This window comes from Ambystoma mexicanum, chromosome 9 (genome assembly GCF_040938575.1).
Source record: "Ambystoma mexicanum isolate Mex_15411 chromosome 9, UKY_AmexF1_1, whole genome shotgun sequence".
NCBI lineage: Eukaryota > Metazoa > Chordata > Amphibia > Caudata > Ambystomatidae > Ambystoma > Ambystoma mexicanum.
Window position 1 is genome coordinate 815,831,440 of NC_090931.1, and position 22,662 is coordinate 815,854,101.

The 22,662-nt window shown below is 45.9% G+C and overlaps 1 protein-coding gene across 3 annotated transcripts in view; it reads left to right on the plus strand.

Moving 5' to 3' along the window:
- Nucleotides 1-22,662, plus strand: part of DBR1 (debranching RNA lariats 1) — a 183,134-nt gene that overhangs the window by 147,974 nt on the left and 12,498 nt on the right. For all 3 annotated transcript variants that reach the window (XM_069615810.1, XM_069615812.1, XM_069615811.1), the window contains one exon: nucleotides 13,959-14,183. In XM_069615810.1, the coding sequence (XP_069471911.1) occupies nucleotides 13,959-14,183 (225 nt within the window). The remainder of the gene's footprint in view (nucleotides 1-13,958; nucleotides 14,184-22,662) is intronic.

A 22,662-nucleotide genomic window follows, 5' to 3' on the forward strand; every position in this document is an offset into this window, starting at 1 on the left:
CCTGTCAGTGCAGATCCGGACGGACAGCACTACAGCCATGTTTTACCTGAACAAACAAGGAGGAACTCGTTCGTCAAATGTGTCCAAGCTTGCCCAGAAAATTTGGATATGGGCACTCAGACGGAACCTCTTCCTGTCATCTCAACATGTTCCAGGGGATCTCAATTCTCTGGCGGATGCTTTGAGCAGAGATCCCCTCCCAGAAGAACACGAATGGTGTCTACACAGAGAAATCGTAGAAGATATCTTCTCTCAGTGGGGTTTCCCCACTACAGACCTATTCGCCACAAGCGAAAACAGACAGTGCCCAGGATTTGCATCCAGGTTCCCACAGCCAGACTCCAGGGGAACGCCCTGCGGATGAACTGGTCAGGGATGTTTGCATACGCTTTTCCACCAACACCTCATCAGGAAGGTGGTCAACAAGATGAACAGAGAATCGATGACGCTCGTCCTAGTTGCTCCCATGTGGGCGAGACAACTGTGGTTGCCACACTTACGCAGACTAGCGGTGTGCGAACCCATCAAACTCCCGGGCTGGTACAACCTACTGTCCCAGCACCAATGTCTCAAGGTGCATCCTTAACCTAACTCATTGAACCTGGTAGCATGGCTCCTGAGGTCATATAGTTTGGACATCTCAAATTACCACAGAGATGTATGGACATCCTAAAAGAATCTAGGAAGCCAAACACGAGGCACTGCTACTTTGACAAATGCAAAAGATTTGTTATCTGGTGCCAGAATAAACAAATCAACCCGGTTGATTGCACTCCTTCCACAATTGTCACATACATGCTCCATCTGCTGGATGCAGGACTGGTTTTTAACTCACTGAAGGTACACCTGGCAGCTCTGTCCGCATACACCACATCCCATAACAAGATATCGTGGTGGAAAATACCAGTGGTTAAAGCCTTCATGGAAGGGGTAGAGAGACTTCACCCTCCTATTTCGAACCCACCACCAGGATGGGACCTGAACGTGGTGCTATCTAAACTCATGGGCCCCCCATTCGAGCCCATGCATAAAAGCAGTCTCAAACACCTGACTTAAAGACGGCCTTCTTAGTAGCAATAACATCTATAAGAAGGGTCAGTGAAATTCAGGCTCTGTCAGTGCAGGATCCATTCTTTACAGTTCATAAAGACAAACTGGTTTTACGTACACACCCTAGGTTCTCGCCTAAGTTTATTGCGAAATTCCACGTGAACCAGTCCATCGAGCTTCCGGCTTTCTTCCAAGACCCGCAAAGCTCGGCTGAGGTGAAACTACACACCCTAGATGTGCGCAGTGCAATCCTCTACTATGTAAACAAAACCAGACCGCTAAGAAAAACAGATCAGCTGTTTGTCTCCGTAGCTACAGGCAGAGAGGGAGATTGCGTCTCTAAAGGTGCCATCTCTAAGTGGCTTGTTAACTGTATCCAGCTGTGTTACTCTCTTTCTGAAAAAACCCTGCCTTTCACGCCAAGAACCCACTCTACAAGAGGCACTGGGGCCATTCTGGCTTTCATTGCAGATGGACCCCTTGGCACCATTTGCAAAGTAGCTACTTGGAGCTCTATTCACACTTTTACTCGGCACTGCATTGACACCCATTCCAAGACAGATACTCAAGTGGGACAAGCGGTTCTAAGACATTTATTTGCTCATGACCCTTCTAACATCCCACCTCCTTCTACTGCTCGCTAATATATGCACAGCATGTGATCTGAGCAGATTCCACAAGCCTCAGAAGGGATACATTACTCACCATAATCGTATTTCTGATGCTTGTATGTGCTTGGATTCACATGCGACCCACCCTTCCTCTCCTCTGAGAGAAGTCTTATCGATCTGTCTATCTGCTTGGATTATCTGTACTCACGCTACTCCTCATGCTACCTCATGTCAGAAAAAATACAATCTGAGGGTCCTAGATGCGTGAGGGATCATGGGTACAGGGGACGTCACACTAGGGATAGTATTACTGGCACGCCCTGTGTCGACGCCCATTTTCGAGTTTCGAAAAACAAATTGTAATACTCTGCAGCTTCCACTAGATGTCGGCCTATGCACAGCATGTGAATCTAAGCAGATACAAGCATCAGAAATACGATTACGGTGATATATACTTTTCCAGAATCACCATATGTTTAGTGAATACTCTTTAGAGCTGCTTTTTACACACTTCCTACACCCGGAGGTGACTTCATTATCAAGGACAGTAATGGCATTATATATCACTAGTTATAATTTGCAGATTCTGTGGTTGCAGGAAGGAAAAAGGTTAAAACAGCTTCTCAGTATAAGTAAGGCCAAATAATCTTCCAATGAGATCTAGACAAGCCTTTCCCAGCAATAAGTCTAAAACAAGTTATCACTTCTGAGGGACAAAAATATCAAAGTCAAACTAGAACAGTCTGCAGCGTGTCAGGGCAGCCAAAGTCAATTGGAGCAGTCTATGGAACTGAGGCACTTCTTAGATAGTAAGTCTTGCACAAGGTTGGAGAGTTTTGTAGAAATCACTTGTAGGGTCACACACTGTTACACTTGTGAAAAGCAGAGTTGTAAACAAAAGTAGCCAATGCAAGTCTCAACTGAGAAGAGCACAGCTAAAGACACTGAGGTAAGTACCTCAAGTCTAAACAGTACCTCCTGGTTTGAAGACGAGTGGTCCAGCTGAATTCTGTCTTGTTGCAGCGATGCAGATCCTGGGTTCCTGGGCCACAGTCGTGAGGACAAGAGGGAAGACCTCTGGAGGACTCTTGCAGCAGCAATTTGGAGGTCGTCGGCAGCTACGGGCTCTTTTCGTATCAGTGGCACATTGCAGATTCAGCGCGCGGTAAACCGCACCACTGCGGATCTCTGATACCGGTTGGGCTTCCTTCACTCCTTGGGTCCTGCACTCCGGTGAGGGTGCTCGAGCTCTGGTCGTCCTGCTTCTGGAGGGTCCTTCAGAGACCCCTGGAGCTTCCCGGATTGCAGACATTGCACTCGAATACGGATTTCTCGACCCTGGCACTCGGTTCTTGCAGCAGCGAAGAACAGCCAATTAGGGAAGATGGTCCAGTGGCGTTCTCTCAAGGTTAGTTGGTCCCACTAACCCAAGGGAAGAAGTCGTCCCTTCTGGAGCTTCTCTTGTCGAATTAGGGAAAAGGAGTTTCAGCAGAGCTTCACTGGGCAATTGAAAGGTCCAGGAGGATGCAGCAAGCTTTGTTCACGTTTTTTTTGTCGGGTGTTTCTCCCAGTGGTCGCCTTTTGCGTGTCTAGGATGCCTCTAGTCCCAAAAACCTTGCCTTTTAAGCAGGTTTCTCCCATTCATGCACAGCCTAATCTGCCACTCAATCAGGATGGGTTGCATTCATGCACTCCTAGAGACGAAGGACCGGGGAGTTGCGGGAACCTCCCTCACATCCTGCCTTTCCAGACACACTGGAGCCAGAGCCAGGTTCAGGACTGAATCCCGCAAAAGGGAAAACTAACAAAGGGCTCAAACCTGGCTTTGTGTGAAGAGTAAAACCCAAGAAAGACCTCACAAACAGAAAATGGCGATAAAACCGGGGCCATTTTGACAAAATGGTCACCCATGGGTGCTATACTGCAGCTGAGGATTCAGTCTGTGGTAGAAAAGCACAATGGTATGAAAATAAAACCACTGCCACCAGCCATTTTAAAGTAGTGAGGGTAACATAAAAAATGTTACATGAGAATGTAGATAAGGGGCTACTAGGTATCCCCACCCCTGCTCTCCAGCACTCCACATAAGATGGTGTGTGCTGGACCCCCACAAAGAGAAAAGGTAAGTAGTCAATTTCCCTTTACTATTCTTGGGAACAGTAGTTCACACAAGAAAGGGTATTTAAACCTTATGAGAAATCTAAAGGATTTCTCTGACACTGCACTGAAGGTGCTGTGTGTCACCATACAAAAAGTAGATTCCTATGCCTATGGAGTTTAGACTCCTAAAACAGTGGAAACATATAATCCAAATCAGGTCAAAACACATGAGAAAGTCAGAAAAAGGTCTCTCACTACAGGGTAAAAATTAAAAAGGTGGTAAAGTACAGCATCAGAGCTCTGGGGACTCGAAGGATGAACGGAATTGGCACAGAAATGAAACATTCTCCCGAACAGGTGGTGGCCTTTGCTCGGTTCATTCAATCTGGTATTCACCACAAGTTTCTTTCATTACTATCATTCAATGTATTAATCAATTGAAGCAAATTGGTTAATTTCATTCAGTACGCTAAATTCCTTATACTCGTTTCATTCAGTTCTGTATTCAATATTAATGTTGTTCGTTTCATATAAGTAACATTGCCCGCTTCATTCAGTGCACGAAGTTATTTTCATTTGTTCCTTTTAGTTTGGTATTCAATATATATAACGTATTTGCTTTGTTTAATATATTACATTATTTGCGCTTATTTCATTCGGCTTTGGATTCTGCATAAGTAACTTGGTTTGTTTTATTCATTTGACCGGTATTGTGTTCTCAGACTTCTTAGTGCGCCCTTGGTATTGCAAGTTTCCAAGACACCCCGTCTCGGTGGATTCTTCTTTCTGCTTTTGGCTTCCAAGGGACAGCCAAATAGCCGGGCAGTTCGCAATGCGCTCGCCGGCTTGTCTGCTGAGCTTCGCCTTTCTGCAGGGCCTACTGCTCGCCTGCCCAGCTGGGAAACCTCTGATCCGCATAAACCTTAAAACAGGATTCCCAGGGCTTCTGATGGCGTACCGATTTCTCTTCCCGCGTGTCACCCACTGTGGTCCTCTTCCTTCTGCTTCTACACTTGGTTCTGGTCTTGGTTCTTGTGTGCAGCTTCCCTTTTTATACACCTGGTCTTTACTAATAGGCTGCAGTGTATGTTAAGGGTTTGCCTTGCCTGACTACAATTCAACTGATTAATGGGACATGCCTGACCTTCATGCTTCTTAATCATCCCAATATTTGAATGGTGGGGGGGGGGTGTTTAGTACTGTCCTGCATTTTAGAGCGAGAGAAGTGGAACACCTTTTATAATGACCCATAAAGATCAGGGGAAGATCAGGTTGTCTATCCTGAGGATAAGGGGATACCATGTCTCCACCAAAGGTACCTCACTCCCAATCCCCAAGGGCCCTCCACCCAGGTGATCCGCCCTTGCTTGTCCACTCCCAGGGTCGGGATCCAACAGCGATGGCCTTTTCCTGGCCACCTGTATAGAAAGTCCAAGGGAAGTAGGTGTGAGAATACCCTCCGGTTTGTCACACTTTCTTAAAGCGCGATTGAGTTCTGCTTTCCCTGATTTGCTTAGTGCATTCTAAAATAGTTATTGAGTTTTCATACTTCCCTTTGAGTAGCTTGAGGCCCCTCCAGAAAGTATGAGTTGTTTTTACTAGCTCTGAACTGAGTTCTAAAAAGTAATGTTGCAAGGTGAATACTTACAATGGCGTTGGTTTATTATGTGATTTTATAAGTGTCTCTGTACGACTAACCAGTTCAACTATCCTTGAATTACTATGGTATTCATAAAATGGATATCTAGCCTGGTTTTACTCCCCAAGAATAGCTGACTGCCATTCTGAATGTGTTGTAGGTTTGACTCCCCTTGACTATGGATTGTATTCTCAATAAGGTTATACCTTGGTTTGTATACCGTAGGTATTGAGTTGGTTTTTATGATTGTGTTTTATATGATGTTATAGTACTTACTTACCCAAGATTTATCTTGGCCTACTTGTATTTAAATAGACAGTTTATTTTTTACAATATATAGTGTGTTTCTTTGGACCATATGTATGCTACACTTTCTTTGTACCAAGCCATTTCCCTCTCTCCCTCCTAAAATGAGACTGGCTGCTCTGTCTATGCTACCAAATATATACTAAGAGTGGATTTATGTACTGCCCTGGATGTATGGTTTTATGAAGTCTTTAGTTGGACTTAAGAAAAAATTTCCTTAACAGTAAACAGGCCTTCTCTTTTCAGTCTCCGATTTCCTTTAACATCTGTTTGGTCATTCACAGAACTCTATATCTAATGGCTGTTTCATCAGGCAGAAGATCTGATGAGCTTTCAAATTCGTAACTTTTAATGAAATTGCCATTTTATGGCCTGCTGTTATTTCTGATTGCAGGGCTTTGTTTTGATGTAAATGTCACCCATATCCCAGTCAACCATTCTTTCCACCACCTACCATTTGCACTCCTCAATGCTTAGTTTTTGTCTTCTCCCCTTTTAGTGAGCCATCCATGACCCCATTTTATTTGTGTGCCTCTGAGGATTTTTCAGAAAGATGGCAGGTGGGTGGGGTTATTAAAGCTTTTTCTTAAATATTGCAAAAATGATGGTATTTGGGAAATCTGTAATGATGGAAGACTGTAAAGAGTTCCTCAGAACAAAGTAGCTAATCACACGCTATTCCTTTGTTCAGGGTGCCCTCTAATTTTCACTTCAATCAAATGCATCCTTGCTTTCATTTAATTTTCCAGACCTATGAACGGGTCTTGCAACTGGGAAGCTCTTCAATGATATTTGCCTACAACGCCATACTTTCAAATCCAGCAGACCAACTATAAATGGCTGTTATATGAATAGGCCACCGAGTAATCCTCACACTGAGTAGTATGTTGTGTGAATGTTACACTGGCAAAGTTCTCTCTTGACACTGAGGATTTAAGTCCACTGGTTTCAAAAGGAGCCTCTTGTCCTTACAGTTAAAGTTTCTCTATCGTATGCAGTGAAGTTTTGTGGTAGACTCTGCATGCTTTCTACAGACCCCCTCCCCACTCCCTCCCATTCTTGCTGATCTATTAGTGGTGTTACTGCGCTAATTCCTTCTTAGTGTGGCTTGGATGGCTGTTAACGGGCTCAATCTGGTAAAAACATTTTCTGATGCTTGTTAATCTGCTTAGAATCACATGCTGTGCATATGGTCCGACATCCAGTGGTAACCGCAGAGTATTGCATCTTGTCTTTCAGGGGACCGAAAGGGGACGTCGGCATAGGCGTGTCTGAAACACTATCCCTATCGTGACGTGTAGTACCCAAAATCACTCACGCGCTGAGGTCCCTCAGATTGTTTTTTTCCGCCCAGATAACTGGTCGCCCTATAGCAGAGCTCTTCATGAGACATTGTTTATCTTACCGAATTGTCGGTTTAATCCCTGTTAAGTCACTTCGTCCATCAAAAACATCTTCGAAGACTACGGGTGAATCGACTACAGCTGTGGGTTCCGGCGCCTAAGATCCGGCGTTCGGACTTCCACGTGGTTGGGCCTTCTGGCCGGCCTACACAGTAGGGAGAGTGGGCTCGGGGTTTGCCATACTGTTAAAACCTATGTCTTTCCTCTTTTCCACTGCTTTCCTTTTTGGTCTGGTCACCCTTCCCTTCTGCTATGGAAAGGACTCCATTTAGATTCTGCCCTGTGTGTAGGGTCAGATATCCGTGGAAAGACGAGCGCACATCGTGTAACGCTTGTCTTCCCCCCCCCCACCCCCCCCACCCCCACCCCAAGAGCACGACGAGAAGCGGTGTTCGGCGTGTAAACTCCTTAGACCTAAACCCTTAAGGACCGCCGGTTGAAGCGGTGGGCTGCGTACGGAATGTCACGCATGGAGCCTCCCTTCCCCTGCCGCGACACCAGCCGAAAGTGACGGGGGTACATCGGATGACCAAACGTCCAACGCGGATGTTATAGACCTTGAGGCGGAATATTCTAGGGTTGCCACGCCCGTCCCCGAGCCTTCCAGGCTCGACTCCGGTCTTGCTACAGGGACCACACCCGGTGACCGGGGCGTACAATCGCACCGCACAAAGCACACAACCCAAGCGCCCTCCTCGACGACTTCATTGAAGAAGGCAAAAGCGCCAACGGGTCCGCCGGAAACTTTGGCGGCGCCCATGGATCGGTCTGATCCGAAGCCTTCCCCGCATCCGCAGAAGCGCATGACGACTGGGCATAACAAACATAACAAGGGCGCTACTCCCCAAACTACACGCGCCGAAGTTTCAGAACAAGAAACTTCGACGGATTCCAAGGTTTCCAAGGCCCGTACAGGCTTGAAAACGACGAGTAGGCCTCTACCCGGGAAGCCATCCGCTGGCCCTTCTGGAGCCGCGGAAGCCATTTTCACTGCCGACACATCATCGGAGGCGTTGTCTCCCGAAGATTCGGTGACTATCCGTAAGAGCATCAATAGGATTGCTACGGCGGTGGGCCTAGTACCGGTTCCGCCCACAGTAATGGGCCAATCCGCCGGAAAGTTTTCCACGGATTTGGAAGACGATCCCAAAGACTCTTACGAAGAAAGCCAGGTACCCCTCTCAAGCACCCTGAGGAGATCCTCTCAATGCCCTAGGGCGGAGAACATGGTCCCTGCTCAGCTAGGTCCATTTGGGTCATCCAAGTGGACCACTGAGCAATTCGAGGGGTGTTTGGATCGGCTGGAGCAGTTTTTCAGGGTTTCTGATCAACCTCCGCCGAAAAAAGCTCAGGTAGACCCTAACCCTCAAACACAAGATGTCCAACACCTAGATGTCCAACACCAAGTTGACTATCAAGAAGATGTCCAGATGGACACGTATAGAGACATCTATACAGAAGAAGAGTCGTCGTCTTTTCTGGACAACTATGGGGAAGATCGAGGAGCAACGGACAACTGGGAGGACACCCAGCAGGACGATCACAACTCTGATATCGTCTGCCTCGACTCTTCCCCCATCCACCCCGATTCGACAAGCTTCCCCAGTGGATGATCAATTGGCTTTCAACAACATGTTGAAAAAAGCAGCGGAATTCTTTAAAATTGCCACGCTTGAAGCCTTGCCCGAACAAGATTTTGCAGAGGACATTATTAATGGAAAGCCTCCGGCAAGCCAGTCTATCCCTCTCTTGAGCTCTGTAAAGAGGCGGCTGGCCCCTTCCTTACTCACACCCGCTCAGACGAGGGCTGTGAACCCAAGGGCCAAAACTTTTCCGACCCTCCCCCACCGACCCGCTTTATATCAAAGGACACGCAATCCCAGACTCGCTGGTGGTGACCAACACTCGCAAGAGAGCAGGGGTTCCCCTTGCCACAGGAGAGTCACCCCCGGACAAGGAGTCCAAAAGGTTGTATGCCTTAGGCAAACGGGTTACATCGGTGGCGGCCTATACCGTCCGGATTGCCAATAACCCGACGTTACTAGCAAGCTACATCGATGCCCAATGGAACCTACTCCAGGAAGGCCTTCAAGAGGTTCCGGAACCAACCAGAGCCAAGCTTCTCGCCATTGTCTCGGAGGGCAAACTTGCCAATCAGAATGTGGAAAAGATACCCTGGACACCGCAGAGACAGCAGGCAGGTCTCTCGCACAGGGTACTCTCCTAAAGAGGCACGTGTGGCTGCGCACATCGGGCTTCAGGCCTGAGACCCAGGCATCCATTATCAACAAACCCATCGAAGAGGCCAACCTCTTCGGGAAGGCGGTTGACGATGCGTGGGAGACAGCCGAGAAGGAGCACGAGACTATTAAGTCCCTGCACCAAATTTCCCAGAAACCCTCTTCAGAGGGGCAGTAATTCTCGGCGGTCCTTTCGAGGACAAGCCCGCGCCGCTCAAAATAATTTCGGCACAGGCAACTTCAACTCAAGTCAACCTGCTGCAAGCCCCACTTACTACCCCCAGAGGGGTCAGAAGCGCGGAAAGAATAGAGGCAGAGGCTCCAATTCCAGAGGAGCGTCAACTTCGGGTCAGAAATGACCACCAAGTCCAGGTCCCCTCCCATGTCTCCCCGGTCGGGGGGCGATTAACATCTTTCCTCAATGCATGGGAGGGGATAACTTCAGACCAGTGGGTCTTAAAGATGGTCGCCCACGGTTACTGCGTGGAATTCGCCCGACCTCCACAGTTCAGACCACCGGAACATCTGCAGATCCTGATCCAAGAGGTGGAAGCGCTGCTGGAAAAGGTCTCCCCGGTCGGGGGGCGATTAACATCTTTCCTCAATGCATGGGAGGGGATAACTTCAGACCAGTGGGTCTTAAAGATGGTCGCCCACGGTTACTGCGTGGAATTCGCCCGACCTCCACAGTTCAGACCACCGGAACATCTGCAGATCCTGATCCAAGAGGTGGAAGCGCTGCTGGAAAAGGACGCCATAGAAGCCGTCCCGATTCTTCAGGTAAACGAGGGTATCTATTCAGTGTACTTCCTTGTACCTAAAAAGGATCTGACCATGCGTCCTGTTCTAGACCTGCGCCCAGCAAACAAGTTCATAAAGCCCCAGAAGTTTTCCATGGTAACACTGCAAGAGGTGATCCCATTGCTAAAACAGGGGGACTTCATGACAACATTGGATATGAAAGATGCATACTTTCATATTTCAATGCTGCCAGCACACAAAGTTCCGGTTCGTGATCAGGACAAACACTACCAGTTCAAGGTACTCCCCTTCGGCATAGCCTCGGCGCCAAGGGTGTTTACCAAGGTCCTGGCAGTGGCAGCGGCACACCTGCTCAGACTTTCAGTTCCAGTTTACCATTACCTCGACGATTGGCTCATCACAGGGGACTCGTTCGACGTTTGTTTTTCAAACGCACAAAAAACAGTGGACCTACTGTTCAGCCTGGGATTTTCTATCAACGAAAAGAAATCCAGCTTAGTCCCCAGCCAAGTAAAGCAGTTCCTAGGGGCTCTAATTCGTACGGAAGATGGTCTAGTCTTCCCTTCTAGCGAGAGGGTTCAGAACATGCTCTCTCAGGTTCCTCAGTATGTAGCCAGTCGAGAGGTGACGGTATGCAAAGCTATGCGTTTGCTAGGAATGATGGCGTCATGCATATACTTGGTTCCCCACGCGCGGCTGCGCATGCGTCCCATGCAAGAGTGGCTCAACAGCCAGTGGTGTCAGGCCAGTGGACAATGGGAAGATCTGTTAGTTGTCTCGCCAACCCTCGTTCTCTCTCTGCAGTGGCGGTCGAGGGAGAACCTCTTGAAGGGGAAAACCTTCACCACCCCTGCAGTGGAAGCCACTCTTGCGACAGACGCATCTCTCACGGGGTGGGGGGGGGGCTCACCTGCTTCAGCAGACAGCGCACGGAGTGTGGTCCCCTCCGGTAGCATCCAACCATATAAACCTACTGGAGCTACTAGCAGTGTTCAAAGCATTGAAAGCCTTTCAGGAGCAACTGCAAGGGAAGACAGTGCTGGTCTTAACCGACAGCACAACAGCAATGTATTACCTGAACAAACGGGGGCACTCACTCTCCAGGGCTATCCAAGCTGTCCCAAAACATCTGGATATGGGCTCTCAAGCACAAGATGTTCCCGATATCCCAACATGTTCCAGGGGAACTCGATCTTCTGGCAGACGTACTCAGCAGAGATTTTCCTCTGCCAGAAGAGTACGAATGGCGACTGCACGAAGACATGGTATCCAACGTCTTCGCAGAATGGGGGTTTCCAGAGATTGACCTGTTCGCTACTCAGGAGAACGCCCAATGCCAAGATTACACCTCCAGGTACCCCCAGAACCGATCCAAGGGGAACGGTCTGGATAACTTGGTCGAGGAAATTTGTCTACGCTTCAATGGCACACCCTCCCCCCCCCCCCCCCGACTCCCCTTCTGAACAAGATAGTACACAAGATGCACCAGGAACCAGTCACCATGATTCTGGTGGCTCCCATGTGGGCCCGCCAACCCTGGTTCGCGCACCTGATGGAAATGTCCCTCTCCCCACCAGTCAAGCTGCCCTGCCTGTACAATATGTTGTCTCAGGACAGGGGGGAGACTCTGCACCCATGCCCACAAACTCTGAATTTAGCAGCCTGGCTCCTGAGGTCATAGAGTTTGGACATCTGCAACTCCCTCAGAGATGCATGGACATACTGAGGGAGGCAAGAAAGCCTAACGCACGTTATTGCTATGCCAGCAAATGGAAATGTTTTGTCATCTGGTGCAGCTCCAAAGGCGTCAATACCATGATTGCTCGCCTTCACACATTGTGTTATATTTAACCCATCTATTGGACTCTGGGTTAGTCTTCAATTCCTTAAAGGTTCACCTAGCAGCATTTTCAGCCTACATCACATCACGTCACAGCAGAAGGTGTTGTGGTGGAAAATACCTGTGATTAAAGCCTTTATGGAAGGGGTTAAAAGAATGTATCCCCTATCACTCACCCAGCCCCTGGGTGGGATCTAAATGTGGTTTTAACTAGGCTCATGGGACCCCCTTTTGAGCCTATGCATAAAGCTAATCTGAAAGACCTGACTTACAAGACAGCCTTTCTAGTAGCTATCACTTCTATCAGAAGAGTTAGAGAACTACAGGCCCTCTCGGTTTTGGACCCCTTTGTTACAGTCCACAAAGATAAGGGAGCTCTGCGCCCACATCCCAGATTTGCGCCGAAATTCATTTCGAAGTTCCATGTGAACCAGTCAATCGAACTACCCACGTTCTTCCAGAGACCTACTAACATGGCCAAAAGAAGCCTTCACACACTGGATGTGCGAAGGGCAGTCATGTTCTACATGGATTGAACTAAAACACTGAGGAAAACTAAACAATTCTTTGTTTCAGTGGCACCTGGTAGAGAAGGGGACCCTGTCTCTAAATCAGCAATATCAAGGTGGATTGTCAAATTCATCACACTATGTTACACTCTTGCTAAGAGAGCTGCTCTTCAAGCCTAGAGCACATTCTACTCGAGGCGCGTGGGGCATCCATAGCATTCATTGCAAATGTTCCCCTAGAGTCCATTTGCAAAGCGGCAACCTGGAGTTCTGTACACACCTTTACAAAACATGATTGCCTAGACATTCATTCTAGGTCTGATTCTCAGGTGGGACAAGCAGTACCAAGACATCTTTTTTTCTACTGTTCCTTCTCACAACCCACCTCCGGTTACTGCTCGCTATTCTATGCACAGCATGTGATTCTAAGCAGATTAACAAGCATCAGAAGACATGCATTACTTACCGTAAAAGCATTTCTGATGATTGTATCTGCTTAGATTCACATGCGCCCTCCCTGCTCGGGGTGGAAGGAACATAGACTTCTTACTACTTTCTCTCTTCATGTACTCACTCAGTATAGCCTTGGGCTCCCTCATGGCAGAACAAATACAATCGGAGGGACCTCGGCGCGTGAGGGATTTTGGGTACTACACACGTCACGATAGGGATAGTGTTTCAGACACGCCTATGCCAACGTCCCCTTTCGGTCCCCAAAAGACAAGATGCAATACTCCGCAGTCACCACTGGATGTCGGACCATATGCCCAGCATGTGAATCTAAGCAGGTACAATCATCAGAAATGCTTTTACGGTAAGTAATGCATGTCATACTGTATGATTCTCTGCTATAGAACTTGCCTGGGAGTTGACTGTGCTTTTGGCGAAATGCATAGTGTAACTCCGACATCTTAAAGGGTTGCATTGTACAAGCCAAAAGCTTTCTGTTGTGGTGCAGAAGTGGTAGACTAAATAATACCACAAAGGAGGATTCATGCCCTTTCAAAGAAACCTTTCAAATTCCTCCAAGTATTTTGACTTTTGAAGTTCTGTTTTTATTCCATAATTTCATGGATGGGATTCTCCCCGTATCCCATTGCTCCCACACCATTTTCCTACCCCCTACAACCAATACTAATGTCATTGAACCCTGTTTCCTTCCTATTTGGGCTGGGGGGTTTTCATTTTGGATTACAAATTACTTTTTCGTGATCAGGGAGATTTTTCTCCTTTTTGTGAACTTAATTTGTTTAAATACTCCTACACCTGCAAACAAGGGGAGTGCTGTATATAATGGTGTCCCAAAGTAGGGTTTCGAGGGTTTCACAAATTGGGCTTGCTTCTAAGCCAATTCTGAAAGTGGGGTAGTGGTCTGCATTTTGCCTAATTTTACAAATCTCTATTCTTTTTTTTGTTGTATCTTCTGTAATCCATTTTGTAACATTTGAATGATCTGTCCCAACCCTGTAATTTTTAATTTTTTGTTTTAATTCTTTAGTTGAAACAGCCCATGGACATCTTTCTTTCACATGATTGGCCCAGGAGCATCTATCACTATGGCAACAAGCAGCAGCTGTTTAAGTTAAAGGGATTCCTGCGCCAGGAAGTGGAGACGAACACCCTTGGCAGCCCTGCTGCCTCAGAACTCCTGCAGCACCTAAAGCCCAGCTTCTGGTTTGCTGCACATCTGCATGTGAAGTTTGCTGCTTTCATGCAACATCAGGTGACATGATATGATAAGGCATTTATAATGCGCCTATACACAAGTGTTTCAAGGGCGACGAGGCAAGGGAGGGGGAACAGAGGGAGGCCGGACAACGATCCTACTAGGCCAGGGGTCATTCAGATCGCATGTGCGTGGGACGGGGGAAGGGAAAGTGCAGTACATGGGAATAGATAAATAACAATAAGTAAAAGTAACGGCCAGCAAGTGCAAGGAAGTGCAGACAGCAGGTGTCAAGTGCTGGTAGGGGGACTGTCAGATACAGAAACAGTCCACAAGCGCGGAAGTTGCCAGGCAGACAGTGCAGCTGTGAGAGACTGGCGGGGAGGGACCTGGGCCCAAGATCAGAGGGTGTCCAGGTAATCCAGTGCAGATCAGGTGACAGCCAGGAGGTCAGCAGGAGCGAGGAGGAGAGAAAGCAGAAGCAAAGAGAAGGGTTTTGAAGTGTTTCCGGAACCGGAGATGGTTCTCCTCAAGTTTAAGGGAGGCAGGGAGGCTGTTCCAGAGGGAGGCCCCAACCGAAGAAAGAGATCTACCACCAACTTGTTGCTTGGAGAAGCGACTGACCCTGAGGGAGTTGGAGGCGGATGAGCGAAGAGCTTGCGAAGGAAGAGATTTAGGAAGAGAGAGTTGAAGGTATTGCAGCCCCGTGCCCCAGAAGGCCTTGTGGACAATGCATAGGGTTTTGAACTTAATCATCGCATCCACTGGGAGCTAGAGCAGAGATTTCAGACCTGGAAAGATATGGGCTTGAGGCTACGGACAAGTCCTGCATTCTTGTTCTGGATGAGCTGCAAAGGGGGGAGAGTACAGACAGATTTAGAAAGAGGCTGTTGCAGTAATCCAGCCTAGAGAGAACCAGAGCTCTGGAGACCGTGAGCTTCAGGGGGAAGGAGTGGAAAGGAAGAATACCTCGGAGGAGGTACAGCTGGTAGTGTGACTTCTTAGAGATGTGAGGCTCTTGCAGGTGGGAGTAGGAAGGGGGCCAAGAGAGGCCAGCCAGAGAGCTACAGGAAAGGGGGGAGCGGGAGTGCCGATGAGGAGAATCTCAGTCTAACTGGCATTAAGACAGAGGTAATTGGCGGCACACCACTCCTGGATAGCAGACAGTCAGAAATGAGAGAAGGAGAAGAGGTGGCCGAAGGAAGCCTGAAAATGAGCTGGGTGTCCTCCGCATAGCATGAAAGTTAGGGCAGAGAGCGACAATGTGGTGGGCAAGGAGTGGCAGGTATTGGTTGCACAGCCAGGGAGAGAGGTTAGACCCCTGGGGAACACCACAGGTAGAGAAAAAGATAGCAGAGATGAAGGACCCAAGTTGTACCTGGGAGGGTCGGTCAGAGAGGAAAGAAGTCAGCCATGCCAGAGCCTGACCAGTGATACCCAGATTATCACGGAGACGGTTGAGCATGATGACATGGTCTACCGTGTCGAAGGCAGAAGAGAGATCGAGCAAGATGAGGACACGGGGTGTTGGAGTCAAGGTTGGAGAGCAGGTCTTCACGGATGGTCAGGGGAGCAGTTTCTGTGCTTCTGACAGCTCTGAAGCCAGATTGATGGTCATGAAGACAACCAATAGATTCAGTGTGGAGATCAAGCTGGGAGATGGCAAGTTTCTCCAGGAGCTTGCCCAGGAAGGGGGTGATGTAGATTGGGTGATAGTTAGCCGGGCAGGAAGGATCAGCAGAGGTTTTTTTTAAAGAGGGTGCACAAGGGAGTGCAATGCTACATGTGACGCATCTCCCATGTGCCCATGGAAATACATATTTCTGCATTTCAATCACACCTTCAAGGGTCCAGATGGGGGGGGCTGCATGGTAGCATAAAAAACAGACCATCCAGCCCTACTAATAGTAGGATGAATCCTTGGAAAAAAGACTTTCCTCGTCGTCCGAATAGATGCTTGTGTTCTGCTTCTTCTAGAGCATCTATTTTACATTGCGTGGTTTCATTTGCTTCTCTAAGTTTTTCCTGTGTCTTTAACCTTCCTATATGTTTGTCTTCTGCTCCGTGCAGCACTGCATGTTCGGACCGTTTTTCTGAAGTTCTGAAGATTAGTAAAACCATTCAACTGAGACAGTAGAAGACTCCACTCTTAGTACAAGGCTGTCCCACATGACTATATGGTAACGTAGACAGATCAGCTGGTTTTATCTTAGGCAGGAGAGAGGACTGTAGGAAGATACAGAAATTGTAGCATACCAAGGGTTCAACAGAAACACAACCAGAATTATTATTACAAAAATAAAGGTTTGATTATAAATAGTTAGGCCAAGTTAAGTCTTGGGGGAAGTACTTTGTCATAGTCATAAACACAGTATAAAACACAACAGAATGCTTGAAGGTACACAGACCAAAGCATAAACCTTGTTTAGAAAACGAACAGTATTTTTTGGCAAGTCGGACCTTATCCAACACATGGGACACACCTATTCACGGGGAGAAAACCATAAGTTACTTTCTGATTACTTCCAGCAATACGGGGTTAGTAGACCCTGTCAGTTATACCGTAACACTCAGCAAAGAAATCGCCAAGTAAACCAACCTGCAAGTATATTTTTCTGAACAATGGAACACTCATTCAAGGAACAGTAGAAACCTATAACTATTATTCAGGATAACCCACAGTTATACTAGGTGAGTAAGACCTTTTTGGTGTAATATACAATTACAGTTGCTTTTCAGCTCAGTGGAACACAGACTATGGTAAGCAAGAACTCTTTACACTAATTTAGGATTGAGCCAGGCGTACCAAGGTCAGTTACACGTTTTATGCATGGCACACAGCTGTTCCAGGCAGTTAAATTCTAGAGTTGTAATATACTATTACAGTTGCTTTTCAGGTCAATGGGACACAGACTAAGGTAAGCAATAACTTTTAAACTTTTTTTTTTGATGGCCCAAGGCAGACCAAGGTAAGTAAAACCCATATACTTTTTAAGGGAGCTGTCAGTAACTTAAAGGAAGGTATAAACCGAAGACTGTTTTAGCATCCGTATAATACCGATCAGGGAAAGCAAAACCCAATGTTACACTTTAAGAATGGTCCAATATTGTTCAAGGTAGACAAAACCCCAGCAAGACTTAGTTTAGACTGGCTATACTGAAGGTCATGGGAAGCAAGACCCAGTTGGTGAACGTGCACACTAATCTTCAGGGAGAAATAGTTACGCGAAGCCAACAGCATTACTTTTGGGAAGAGGCACAACCACTTCATAGGTGAGTAAAATAACCTTACATATACTTTTCGGAATGACACAACACACATTCAAGGTAAGTAAGAACTTGTGTAACTGCTCACTCTCGGAGTTAGTTACCAACCAATTAATTTAGAAGTAAGTTCACTTTTAAACACTTAGTTCCCTTTTCTAGGGAACAGGCCCAGTTCTTAAAGTATTTCCCCTTATTCTTGGAGCATGAGTGTTCTCAGTGGCACAAGGTGGGTGGAGGGGTCACTAGGTCTCTAGTGTCCAACAGGAAGTTGATAGTGTTGGGGAGAATTCTCAGAAATGTGCTAATTCCTTCTTCCTTAGAGACCCCCAACCCTTTTGCTGGACTTTAGGACGTATAATTTGTATCCTGGAGCGAGTGAGAGACCCTTTTTCCCACTCTCGTATTTTTCTGTGATTTGAACACTGTTTCTTTTTGTTTTGGAGTCTGACAAACTCCATAGGCATCATCTTCTTACATTGTGACACACAGCACCTTCAGTGCAGTGACACAGGGAAGTCTTTCAGATTTCCCAAAGGTAGCTTCTCCTGGTTAAACTACTGTTTCCAAGAGCAGTGAAGTGAAATTGACTTTGCTTAAATTTGTAACTTTCTAGACCCAGCACACACTATTTTACAATGGGTTACTCGAGGGGTTCCTTAGTATGACCTTTGTCTAGTTTCTCATGTAACATTTTTATGTTGGCCATTTCTCACTAAATGGCTGGTGGCAGTAGTTTACTTATTTCTGCCATTGTTTCTACCACAGGCTGCAATTGCTGCTGCAGAAAAGCACCCATGGGAGCCCATTTTGTCAAAATGGCCCCGGTCTTCTTTTTTCGCCATTTCTTGTTGGATAGGTCCTTAAGATTTACTCTGCGCGCCAAACCAGGTTTTGTCCCTTTGTTCGTTTTGTCTTTGGCGGAATTCACTGCGGAAGCCCTCCTCTGGCTCCAGCTTGTCTGGCAGGGCAGGAAGTGAGTGAGGTGCCCGAAACTCCCTGTGCTTAATCCCCTTGGTTATAGGAATGCACCCAAAGGTAATTGGCTGGCTGTCTTTGGAGGACAGCCACCCTGCTGTGCGAGTGACAGCTAGGCTGCGAATGAATGGGAGAAACCTGCATGAAAGGCAAGGTCTTTTAGATAGAAGGCAGAGTCGACCACTGGACGAAGGAATCTGAAGAGGAACTTGGAAGAGATGCTTGCTGCAACGCCTAGACCGGTGGTTTGCCCGGTGAAGCCCTGCTGCAGTGCTGAAGCTCAGAATTCGCCTCGACTAGAGAAGCCCTGCAAAGGACGACTTCTCCCCTTGGGTTGGTGGGACCAATCGACCCCAAGATGAACTTATCCTCTTGAATGGCTGTACTTCCATTGCTGCTGCAGGAACCGAAACCAGGGAGAGGAACGTCAGAATCGAGTGCATCGTTTTTAAGATGGACCCTAGCTCCAGGAAGATACTCTGGACTCCCTCTAAGCAGGACTAACCAAGCCTGAGCCACCTCAACAGAGTGTTAGACCCCAGAAGCAAGGAAAGCCCACAAGGTATCCGAGAACCGTAGTGGTGCTATTCGCAAGAAGCTGAAACCGCGAAGTGCTGCTGATCTGAAGTTTGCCCATTGCTGCCGCCACCGACCTTCAAAAATTTAGTGGTGAGCCCCCAGATGTACTCCCTCTTGTCCCCACGACTGAGGCCCAGGAACAACGGGATCTGCCATACTACAACAGAAGCCAGCTGCAACCAATTTGTTCAGACTTACAGTACTGTAAACTAAGGGGTGCTTACCTCTTGCTGTGTAACTTGGTTTATAGTGATATTATCGAAAACATCTTACCGAAAAACAATTGTCAAAAAAAAATGTCGAATGTATATATGTCGACATTACATACTTATAATTGCCATGGTCATTTATTTGAGAAAAAAAAATGTGAAAAAAGATTTGATAACCCAATGCCAAAATATCAATGTTAACTTGTCCAAAAAAATAACGTTGTCATGTAGGGGAGGGGGTTTCGGTAAGATGTTTTCGATAATATCACTATAAACCAGCTCGCACATGCACCAAAATACCATTGCACGTAGCAGCACAAATGCCAGCTGGAAAACATATACAGCGTTCCTTGAACAGAAAAAAACAACAAAAGGAAAATCAAGAGGATACGAAGAAATATGCATACCAGAGATGTTTAAAAAAACAAAGGTGAAGATTTTCACTACATGACAATACAAACAAAAGAGGAAAAAATTGTAAATTTCACAACAGTTATTTAAGACAGCTTGGAAAATGTGATATTTGGCAAAGCGACGCCACATTAAAAGCTTGCCCACAACCATTTCCAACAATTTTACAGCGTACATGGGTCAATTAACAACAATCTTATTCCACTAATCTTCATTTAATGCCAAAGAATACAGAGGAAATATACAGAGTAGTATTTGAAAAAATTAAAGAGGCCGTACCTGGAAAAAAATGCTTACCACCATTATAATGGACTACGAACTAGCCCAGATAAAAGCATTCAACGGAATATACAAAAACTGGGATACAAGGATGTTTTTTCCACTTTACCTAAGCAATATGGAGAAAACTACAAAAAACTAGGCCTTCACACAAAGTACATAGATAGCGATTTTCAGCATAACATAAAAAATATGTTCGCTTTAGCGTTTGTGAAAGAAGAAAAAGTGATTACATTTAATAGAGACAAGAATACTACAAAAACGATGAAGAGCATACAACAGATTTACTAGATCACATGGAAGGCACATGGTTGGGGCAATTAACGAGGAATGGAACGAGAAGGAGACGGAAATATCAAATATCATGGTGGAACTGTTACAATGCATTAAAGGTAGAGATAAAACAAACAATATGCTAGAAGGAGGGCACAACAGAGTAAACAAACTTTAATATCAACAACCCGACATTATGGCATTTCTTGAGAGACTTAATAGCAGAACAATCAGCACAAGAATTTAAATTATGTCAGACAATTTCCCTTGAAAATGCACAATTAAAAAAGAAAAAAATAGACTATGAACAACGGATTCAAAATATAGTACAGTAAACCAATTTGAAACGCAAGATACATATGACTATTTGGAAGCATTCGCATATAATCAAAAATGTTAATATACTCACCATTTTGAAAATCCACGTTCAGCCATGAAACATTCAAAGTAACCAAAAATCAATAAAAAAACCAATGCCAAACAGTTCCAAAATTAAGTAAAATGAATCCACTAAGCGTCCAAAATACAGAAAAATCCAGTAAAACCATCCCACGAAGAGAATCCATAGTGCAATCCAGCCAAAAAAAGTTGCAATCCATAATCGATTCCATGGTAACAAAGTGAAATCGGATGTGGAAATGTGGAAAAAAAAAATCCAAGGAAAACACCATAATCCATTCCAGGAATCCAACGATGCAATCCCAAAACGGCGATGAAAACCAAAAAAAAAAAAATCCGATGAAAAGAAAAATCCAGTGAAAAAGGAAGAGCAGCAGCGAATACACCCGACATGAACGAGCAAAATGGCGCTTACTCACACGTAACACATACGTAAAGTTACGCAATGATCTAATATTATTTAAATACATTATAAGATGTTTTGTTAAACAATTGCACCATCTAGCGGTGAAAAAAAAATAGTAGTTCAATTTAATACATTTTCTGCTTAACTGTTTAATACATTATTTAATTTAGAAGAAAATGTTTTCAACAAAGTTTTTTAGAAATAATATTTTCGACATATTAACTTTCGAAAATATTACAGTTGAAAATATAACTGGATACCGTGTAACTTGCTAGCTCTCAGTTGAGACTTGCCTTTGTTACCTTTTGCAGAGTTGCTTGCAGCTTTGCCCATCGCACGCCTCCCAGCTTGTGGCCCAACTGTGATTTCTTTTTCAACAAAAACTCTTTGATCTGTCTCAACAGTCACACATTCTTTACTGATGTGTAGCTGGGAATGGGTTAATCTACATTGCATTGGGGGGACGGGGGGGTTTAAAAGTGCTTACCTGTTTGAGAAACTTGTTAACCATTGTTTTCTCCCTTAACCTTTTATTTTTTTATTTGGTTTTATTGATTTAGAACAGAATAATTCACATTATATAGTATATAATTACTAGCTCATGGTTACATTACGAGAGCAGCGCTTTTAGCTTTGTCAAACATAATTATACATGCCACCATTCTCTGGCTGTAACAATTAACATAATGTTCCCGAGGCCTGCCCCTTTTACCCCCCATTGGTCGACCAAACATCTTACAAGCTTTGTGTGTGGGGAAAAAGCAGTCATAGTACTACTGTTGTGAGGGTTTCTCAACTGGCAGATCTGAACTGTCTCACTGCTTCGTATTTTTGTTCCTCCGACTTACATTAAGTCCTTAGGAGTTCGTCGGGTTGGGACTCTGAAGTAATTGAGAGGTGTTATTTTTAAAGTCCATCCATGGGGCCTCCCATTGCGAAGCTTTATTGTGCAGAGAGGCTGTGATCATTTCCATTTTGCAGATGTTGGATGCCACATTGATCCATTCATTTTTTTCTTGGGACCGTTGTTGATTTCCATTTAATTGCCAGTAAGACGAGAGCCGCTAGCATTAGTTGGGGGGGCCATTCCTTTAATTCTGATCCAGTCTTCCTTGTTTCTCTCCAATCCGAATAGAATAAAGTGAGGGTCGGTGACCCTTTGTATGCCATCTATTTCTTTAATCCAACCCAGGACCTCATCCCAGAATACCTCTATGTACGGGCATCCCCACCACATATGCCAGTAGTCGGCTACTTCCCCACATTCCCTCCAGCATCTTGGACTCATTGTTTGGAACATTTTGGAGAGCCTGAGTGGATCATATTGCCATCTATGTAGAGCTTAATGGCATGTAGTTTATACTGGCGCTTTGCACATTGTTTCCCACTGATCAGGGCTTATCTCATCTCCTATGTCTCTTTTCCATCTACTTCTCAGGAGTTCTGTGGACCCATCTCCTGCTTCTATTAGTTCTTTGTACATTGCAGATATCGGGCCCTTCATTTCTGTCCTGGGGTCTAGGTTTTTCAACGGGGGTAAGGTCTCTTATCAGTTTATCCTTCCATTCAGATTTTGTTAGGACACCTTTTATCTGTATGTATTGGAAGGTGGACAGTGGGCCTATTCCCAGGGCCTCAGTCAGTTCCGGGAGTGGGATGAAAGTCTCTTTTTTTTTTTTTTTCTGCTTTGGGTATGTGGTCGTTTATGCCGGGGGGACCATAGATGGCTGAGCGGGGA